This window comes from Triplophysa rosa, linkage group LG11 (genome assembly GCF_024868665.1).
Source record: "Triplophysa rosa linkage group LG11, Trosa_1v2, whole genome shotgun sequence".
NCBI classification, from domain to species: Eukaryota; Metazoa; Chordata; class Actinopteri; order Cypriniformes; family Nemacheilidae; genus Triplophysa; species Triplophysa rosa.
The window spans coordinates 996,763-1,006,557 of NC_079900.1; the positions used below are offsets into that span (position 1 = coordinate 996,763).

General features: G+C 37.6%; 1 protein-coding gene and 1 pseudogene across 1 annotated transcript; both read right to left on the minus strand.

Annotated features, from left to right (window-relative positions):
- Positions 1 to 270: 270 nt before the first annotated feature.
- On the minus strand, positions 271 to 3,569 carry LOC130561128 (gastrula zinc finger protein XlCGF28.1-like; annotated as a pseudogene).
- A 2,924-nt stretch (positions 3,570 to 6,493) lies between these two features.
- LOC130561116 (gastrula zinc finger protein XlCGF57.1-like) lies at positions 6,494 to 9,723 on the minus strand. Its single transcript, XM_057345258.1, has 2 exons — positions 9,652 to 9,723; positions 6,494 to 8,949 (listed from the first exon to the last, which is right to left on the minus strand). Exon 2 carries the CDS (start codon positions 8,945 to 8,947, stop codon positions 7,373 to 7,375), a length of 1,575 nt encoding a protein of 524 aa, XP_057201241.1. The 5' UTR covers positions 8,948 to 8,949; positions 9,652 to 9,723; the 3' UTR covers positions 6,494 to 7,372.
- Between the last annotated feature and the right edge of the window lie 72 nt (positions 9,724 to 9,795).

The window sequence follows — 9,795 nt, forward strand, 5'->3', positions numbered from 1 at the left end:
GTAGATAGGACTTGGTCTAGTATGACTGAGCTGCCCAGTGTCCAGAGGCATTGCAAACATGGCCGCCAAGTGTGGAGAATTTGCCTAAAGAGACTTTGGTTTATCAAATAAGATGAATGAAAACGCAGCAGATTGTTCTGTTGTTCTTACTCCTTCACTACTATAATCAGATACAGCTGGGCGGAATGTAAATAGTTTCTAGTGTATTCATGTCTATTAATAGTTACTTGTGTATGAATATGTAAAACAAGAAAAGCAAACGCGTTTGTATGGGAAATCATTTTTAATCAATAAAACAGCCACTGTACAGTGTTGGACTTTTGAGGCAGTCCTGCATGTTCAAAATTCAAAGAGAAACTTTTAAGTTCAAAACTGAAGTTTATTCATCAGATTTCAAAGAGTAACAAAGCTTTGGGTTGTCAGATGATCTCCACACTCCACCACAAGCCAACAACAACAACAACCCAGATTATTTAAAAACACACATATTTATACAGTATTTGACGTCGTTCTCATTTTCTGACTCCTCCTCTGTCTCCAGGGAGTATTGCTCCTTGGCAACCAATCACCGTGCACCACGTTTATCTGACTCCATCCTTCTTTGTTAGTTCCTACAAAACAACATATTTTTCACCGCAAAAACACTCAATCATCTAATACTTTAATTATGCAGCGTTGTTTCTTAATCCTATGGTTCATTAAAACACATCACAACTCATGATTATACTTAAAACATATGCAGTGGATTAATTCATAACATTCCTTCTCTGTGTGACTCTTTGAGTGTGTGTGCTGACTTAGTTAGACTTGTCAAAACAAGCTGTTCTGTGTCTGCACGTACACACAGAGTTTGTTCCTCTTTGTGGTTTTCACCCCCTCTTTTCCTGTTCTTGTCACACACACTCTGTCTTTATCACAGTAATTTTCCACTGAGTAAAATAGCAAGCACATGATAAAAGCACACAGCTTAATGATTTAATGAAAGAAAACACTTATTGATTATATTGGTAATTAAATCATACTTCTAACTGAATAATATTTCCACAAGAGTCAACAGCAGACTTAGCACGCCTGTTACATGCATTCAGGCCTTACACTTATAAGTGTTATAAGTGTGTAACTCTCCGAGACGTATTGCAGATGAGCAAACTATATTGCAGAGGTAAATGCAGCCGTCAAATAGACGTAAGCCAGATGGAGCGTGCTACCAGGGGTACTAAACATCTCCATTTTCTGGTTAGAATAACATGACAATTTACCCAAGGTAGAATAATCGGTATCATCAATTGCAGATCTAATCAGTTTTATCGTACTATTAAAAAATGTAGCAAAACCTTCACGCATAGTTACAGGGGGCTGATAGGTAATTATAAGGGTTGTTATTTAAAAGACGATCTATGGTAGAGAACACTCTTCTTGGATGTTGTCTATTTTCGTTAATAATCTTTGAATAAAATAGCTGTAACCGGTTTCATGAACAGTACACAAAAGCGCTCTCTAGATGTGATGTAGAAATACACTTTTTGTTTGCCTGGACTGATCAGTTGAAGGGTTCCTCACTAGTGTGACCTCTCATGTGTTTTTTAAGGACACCTTCACTTCTGAAAGTCTTTCCACACCGAATGCAGGCAAAAGGTTTAATTCCAGTGTGAGTTCTCGTGTGTCTTAAGGGTACTTTCACATCTGAAACTCTTTCCACACTGTTGACATGTGAACGGTTTCTCTCCAGTGTGAATTCTCATGTGTTCTTTAAGGTGACCTGTTTGTGTAAAACTCTTTCCACACTGTAGACATTTGTGAGGTTTCTCTCCGGTGTGAATTCTCATGTGTGTCTTAAGGTCACTTGTGTTTGTACAACTCTTTCCACACTGTAGACATTTGTGAGGTTTCTCTCCGGTGTGAATTCTCATGTGTGTCTTAAGGTGACCTGTTTGTGTAAAACTCTTTCCACACTGTAGACATTTGTGAGGTTTCTCTCCGGTGTGAATTCTCATGTGTGTCTTAAGGTCACTTGTGTTTGTACAACTCTTTCCACACTGTAGACATGCATGAGGTTTTTCTCCGGTGTGAATTCTCATGTGTGCCTTAAGGTGACTTGTGGTTGTAAAAGTCTTTCCACACTGTAGACATGAGTGAGGTTTCTCTCCAGTGTGAATTCTCATGTGAATCTTAAGGTGACTTGTTTGTGTAAAAGTCTGTCCACACTGTAGACATGTGTGAGGTTTCTCTCCGGTGTGAATTCTCATGTGTGCCTTAAGGTGACCTGTTTCTGTAAAAGTCTTTCCACACTGTAGACATGCGTGAGGTTTCTCTCCGGTGTGAATTCTCATGTGAATCTTAAGGTCACTCTTATTTGTAAAAGTCTTTCCACACTGTAGACATGTGTGAGGTTTCTCTCCAGTGTGAATTCTCATGTGCCTGCTAAGGACTGCTTTAAAGCCAAAACTCGTCCCGCACAGATGACACGTGAATAGCTTCTCGCCAGTGTGAGTTCTCATGTGTGTCTTAAGATTACCAGAGTTTGAAAACCTTTTTCCACACTGATGACATGTCCTCATGTGTGTCCGAAAGTAACTTTCCGATGTAAAACTCTTTCCACACTCACGGCACGTGAAAGGTTTCTCTTCACTGCGAGTTCTCATCTGTCCGTCTTTTGGAGTTCTCTTTCCATGCTTTTTGTCTCCTGCTGTCAGAGTTCCTTTTTGTGAAGCATTCTGTATTGGTTTTACATACTGCTGTTTCTCATCAGCTTCATTCAGTTTTGATTGACTGAACATGTTCACTTCCGTCATATCTGAAATGAACACATTACATTCTTTAAATCAGGGGGGACAATACATACCTTTTAAATAACAAAACACTTAAAATTGATAACAAATTCTGCATTTACATCAGCCTGTTCAAAACACACACGTTTCTTTTGAGCAGAAATATACACAAGAGCTTAAAATAATGATGAAATATTAATGAAAATAGCTGCAATTCATTCAGAAAGCAATTTTTTATGCTGCCAGTGTGTGTAAAGTGCTTCGAAACAGTCAATTATTTTGGTTCAACAACTGATTCGAAGAAGCATCATTTCCTAGTTAAATTTGTTGTTAAAACACTTAAACTTCAGGTAAGTTTAGAATTTATCTTTGTTTCCAACCGAATCGTGCTTTACAGAAGTCACGTGATTGACGACAAAAAAGTCTCACTTTACGCCTTCACAAATGGGTAAATTACTATTAATAAATTAATATTATATGGATAAATTGTGGCGAAACCAAACACGCGCGCGCGCACACATTTGTGCATTAAACATATTATGACGACGCTTCTTTTCAACAGGCTTTTAGCTGCTACAAACAGACGGCGCTGTTTTCGATTCTCTCAAAGGTTTGAATCTTTAGTGAGGCTTCATTTCATCCATATGGATCTGGAAATGAAGCTTTACCAAAGCTCTGAAATCAAATATAATGATTTTATATTCTGGAGAAAAAAAACAACGTACTTACCTCAGTCACTTCAGAATAGAGGCTATCGGCTTGCAGGTTGTGACTAGAAGGGATACAGCTACGGCCGGAAGTGATGCCTGCGCGTCATTACTCACACTGCGCATGCGTCCCTCGCTCGCAACCATCATGTTTAGGTGCATATCGCCATCTCGTGTCTTCCAGTGCAGTTTACAAACCAACTTATGCCGTTAATGCAACGAACATTCTGTGAAAATGTAAGCTCAATATCTTTAATAAAGACTGAATGGGACCTTGTGAAAGATTATAGTGAAATTAATTATTGAAACTGAACTGTGATGTGGCCAACAGATGGCACAGTTGCACAACAGCACAAATGTGACCCTGGTTTTATGGTCCAATTTTTAAAAATTAAGGTTTATGCATCATTTTAAAGATGAATAAATACGCTTTTTATTTATGTATGATTTGTTAGGATCAAACAACAGTTGGCCAAAATACAACTATATGAAAAAAATGGAAATCGGCTTTAAATTATATATAATTGCACTGCTTACGACACACAAACAGAAAGCTCATGATGACAATGAATTTACATCAGGATTTAGATCACTCTATAGTGACATTTTACTTAGAAAACAGATGAGCAGATCTATAGTGACGTCATCAATCTTGTGTACTGCTACCATAAGTGAACACGTTTGAGTAAGCATCTGTTCAGAGTAAACACAATCACGACTTTAAACTACCGTCATTAAAACAGTTAAGACTATTTAAGACATTATCATCCACCATTATCGTATACTTTATACATTATGAGAATATACTGATAAACACAGTAGCAAGATGCTTGCAGTTTGGTTATTTATTCAGTAATAAAGCTGACCGAGCCAGAGAGAGAGACAGTATCAACTTTAAAAAATCTAAATCTGAATAAAATGCATTTTATAATGGCTAAAAATATATAGTATATATTAAGTTGGTAACACTTCAGTATAGGGGGCAATTCTCACTATTAACTAGTTGTTATTAGCATGCATATTATTGGCATATTGGCTGTTTATTAGCACTTATAAAGCACATATTCTGCATAACAATACTCTACATCCCCAATCCTACCCAATACCTAAACCTAACAACTACCTTACTAACTATTAATAAGCAACAAATTAAGAGTTTATTAGGGAAAAAGTCGTAGTTAATGATTTGTTAATAGTGAGTATTGCCCCCTATACTGAAGTGTGACAATTAAGTTCGCAATTTCTTTTGGTTAATAATATGTACAGTATGTTTCTGACCAACAAGATTAAAATGTATACAAATACGACAAATATCGTCTTTATTCTCTTTCTTTATTATTTTAGCATTTATTTTACATATTGTCTATCTTACAGCACCCGATTAGTGTGTCTTCATTAATGTCTGTGTCTGGCCTGTGCGTGCAACCATTTAATGTCACTCAAAAAGAAAATGGCAGACTCCTCAGGTCAAATGAGTATTACATTGAGGGTTTTTTAAAGAAATGAAATATTCTATGTTTCTAATGACAAATGCTAGTAGTGTAAGGACATTACAACGTATTGAGCCATACATGTGTCTATACCCAGGGTTACATTTAATAATGCTGTTTCAGTATTATGACCTTGTCTGAAACCTGACTGATATTGTTCCTGAATATTATATTAATCTAAGAATTGATAAAGTTGTTGTAATACAACTTTTTCTAAAATCTTACTTAAAAACTGTAATGATACAAATACGTCTGTACTTTTCTGGAAGAGATGAGTCTAGGTTTCTTTTCTTTGAAAGAGACTCCACAACAGCACATTTAAAAGCATTAGGAAAATCACCCATCAACAGTTGACTATGTCAAGGACAAGGTCTATCAGGCAGTGCAACACCCTTTTAAAGAATAGCGTTGGTATAGGGTCTTGCAAAAGACTCTCTTTAGTAACAGTCCCTGATAGCACACATACATCTGGCTTACGTCTTTTTCACATCTGCATTTACTTCTCCAATACATAGTTTGCTGATCTGCAATACGTCTCGGAGATGTCTGCGGTCGGACATTATATAGACATCAGATGTTTATGATTTAAAATGTATGTAAACCTGCTCTTTCTAAGATGTTTAGCAGATGGTTTTACACAGCAAATGTTTTCCAGATCTTTAGCAGACGTATTACAGATGTACATACGTCTCCGAGACGTATTGCAGATGAGCAAACTATATTGCAGAGGTAAATGCAGACGTCAAATAGACGTAAACCAGATGGAGCGTGCTACCAGGGGTACTAAACATCTCCATTTTCTGGTTAGAATAACATGACAATTTACCCAAGGTAGAATAATCGGTATCATCAATTGCAGATCTAATCAGTTTTATCGTACTATTAAAAAATGTAGCAAAACCTTCACGCATAGTTACAGGGGGCTGATAGGTAATTATAAGGGTTGTTATTTAAAAGACGATCTATGGTAGAGAACACTCTTCTTGGATGTTGTCTATTTTCGTTAATAATCTTTGAATAAAATAGCTGTAACCGGTTTCATGAACAGTACACAAAAGCGCTATCTCTAAACTGCGTTTACATGGACTGATCGGATTGAATTTAATCAGATTGTGCAATCTGAATGTAGTGTTTACATGAAAGGTCAATTAAGTGATCTGATTGATGTGCGTGTTTACATGACAAGCTTCAAATCCGATATAATCTGCTGACATGCGCACACTGCATAAGTGTTCACCATATACCCACTAAAACAGTGTTTTAAAGCACATGTTGTGTATATTTTATTTTACAAACGGCACAATTTTTTTTTACAGTCTATAAAGGCAGAGTAATGTGTCGTGCCAATGAAGCACAAGCACACCCGATGCGGTTTTACCATGGTAACCATGGTAAAACCATGACAAAACTACCAACACCCACCAGAACGTCTGCAAGCAAACAATAATTAAAATAAATGTTTAGCAACAGCTAATACCGAACTTTAGAAGTGATGATATGCGGATTCATATATTAGCATTAACGATAAACGGAGACGGGCGCGGAGGACGCGGGTATCATTATAATATTCACACAAACAACTCCTCAAACAATGTTGTAAGCACAGATGTGTTTATTTTGTCACAGACACCAGCATAATAATGTACAATTCATAAACGTAAAATAATGTCTACATATCAATGAAGCAAGGTCGTTACAGCGACTTACCATGGTAAAAACAGTTCATTCTTCCAAAGCTAATGTAAGTAAACGATAAATAAAAGCATGTTCAGTAGCCTACTACGCATATAAATTACATTTTATGATTCGATATTTTAGCCTACAGTATGTTTGTACATCTGCAAATGTATCGTGTTTTAAAAAGGAACTGGGAAATTGCAGTTAAAAACTCACTCCAGGGAAACAGTTAAGACATTTTAAATGCATAGAAACATTAATATGTTCATTTAGAGTGGCAAGCATGTGAAAATGTGTACCGCTTTGTCAGATTTATGGTTTTTGGTTTCTTTTGCAGCAGCTGCTCCGTTTCGTGCGGCATACGCCCATATGTCTGTACGTGCCAGCGTCGTCTTTGCACATGCGCACAATTTCCTATTTCGGTTGTTAATCTGATCAAGTGTTTATATGTCCTATCAAGCGGATTACAAACGGTATAAATCACCCTTTACAATCCCACTGAAATTTCAATAGGCTTGGGCATTTTTAATCTGATTGACGTGTTTATATGGAGCGTTTTCATTCGGATTGGATTTTTAATCGGATTACATTGGTCTATATAAACGCAGTTTAGATGTGATGTAGAAATACACTTTTTGTTTGCCTGGACTGATCAGTTGAAGGGTTCCTCACTAGTGTGACGTCTCATGTGTGTTTTTTTAAGGACACCTTCACTTCTGAAAGTCTTTCCTCACCGAAAGCAGGCAAAAGGTTTAATTCCAGTGTGAGTTCTCATGTGTGTCTTAAGGGTACTTTCACATCTGAAACTCTTTCCACACTGTTGACATGTGAATGGTTTCTCTCCGGTGTGAATTCTCATGTGCCTCTTAAGGTGAACTGTTTGGGTAAAACTCTTTTCACACTGATGACATGCAAAAGGTTTCTCTCCGGTGTGAATTCTCATGTGTGTTTTAAGGTTACTTATAATTGTAAAACTCTTTCCACACTGAAGGCATGTAAATGGTTTCTCTCCAGTGTGAATTCTCATGTGTTTCCTAAAGTTACCGCCACATGTAAAACACTTTCCACACTGAAGGCATGTAAATGGTTTCTCTTCAGCGTGAATTTTCATGTGTCTATTAAGGATACTTTTAATTGTAAAACTCGTTCCACACTGTTGGCATGTAAATGGTTTCTCTCCAGTGTGAATTCTCATGTGTGTCTTAAGGTCTCCTTCATTTGTGAAAGTCTTTCCACACTGTTGGCATGCAAATGGTTTCTCTCCAGTGTGAATTCTCATGTGTTTCCCAAGGTTGCCGCCACATGTGAAACTCTTTCCACACTGTTGGCATGTGAATGGTTTCTCTCCGGTGTGAATTCTTATGTGTTTCTTAAGGCTATCTGAGTGTTTAAAACTCTTTCCACACTGTTGACATGTGAATGGTTTCTCTCCAGTGTGAATTCTCATGTGTCTCCCAAGATTACCACCGCATGTGAAACTCTTTCCACACTGTTGGCATATGAACGGTTTCTCTCCGGTGTGAATTCTTATGTGTGTCTTAAGGTCACCTTCATTTGTGAAACTCTTTCCACACTGTTGGCATGTGAACGGTTTCTCTCCAGTGTGAATTCTCATGTGCCTGCTAAGGTATCTTTTAAAGGCAAAACTCGTCCCGCACAGATGACACGTGAATAGCTTCTCGCCAGTGTGATTTCCCATGTGTGTCTTAAGGCGTCCTTTACTTGTGAAACTCTTTCCACACTGTTGGCATGTAAAGGAGTTGTCTCCAGTGTGAATTCTCATGTGTATCTTAATGTTACCCGAGTTTGAAAACCTTTTTCCACACTGATGACATGTCCTCATGTGTGTCCGAAAGTAACTTTCCGATGTAAAACTCTTTCCACACTGTTGGCATGTGAACGGTTTCTCTCCAGTGTGAATTCTCATGTGCCTGCTAAGGACTGCTTTAAAGCCAAAACTCGTCCCGCACAGATGACACGTGAATAGCTTCTCGCCAGTGTGAGTTCTCATGTGTGTCTTAAGATTACCAGAGTTTGAAAACCTTTTTCCACACTGATGACATGTCCTCATGTGTGTCCGAAAGTAACTTTCCGATGTAAAACTCTTTCCACACTCACGGCACGTGAAAGGTTTCTCTTCACTGCGAGTTCTCATCTGTCCGTCTTTTGGAGTTCTCTTTCCATGCTTTTTGTCTCCTGCTGTCAGAGTTCCTTTTTGTGAAGCATTCTGTATTGGTTTTACATACTGCTGTTTCTCATCAGCTTCATTCAGTTTTGATTGACTGAACATGTTCACTTCCGTCATATCTGAAATGAACACATTACATTCTTTAAATCAGGGGGGACAATACATACCTTTTAAATAACAAAACACTTAAAATTGATAACAAATTCTGCATTTACATCAGCCTGTTCAAAACACACACGTTTCTTTTGAGCAGAAATATACACAAGAGCTTAAAATAATGATGAAATATTAATGAAAATAACTGCAATTCATTCAGAAAGCGATTTTTTATGCTGCCAGTGTGTGTAAAGTGCTTCGAAACAGTCAATTATTTTGGTTCAACAACTGATTCGAAGAAGCATCATTTCCTAGTTGAATTTGTTGTTAAAACACTGAAACTTCAGGTAAGTTTAGAATTTATCTTTGTTTCCAACCGAATCGTGCTTTACAGAAGTCACGTGATTGACGACAAACAAAGTCTCACTTTACGCCTTCACAAATGGGTAAATTACTATTAATAAATTAATATTATATGGATAAATTGTGGCGAAACTAAACACGCACGCGCACACATTTGTGCATTAAACATTTTATGACGACGCTTCTTTTCAACAGGCTTTTAGCTGCTACAAACAGACGGCGCTGTTTTCGATTCTCTCAAAGGTTTGAATCTTTAGTGAGGCTTCATTTCATCCATATGGATCTGGAAATGAAGCTTTACCAAAGCTCTGAAATCAAATATAATGATTTTATATTCTGGAGAAAAAAAACAACGTACTTACCTCAGTCACTTCAGAATAGAGGCTATCGGCTTGCAGGTTGTGACTAGAAGGGATACAGCTACGGCCGGAAGTGATGCCTGCGCGTCATTACTCACACTGCGCATGCGTCCCTCGCTCGCAACCATCATGTTTAGGTGCATATCG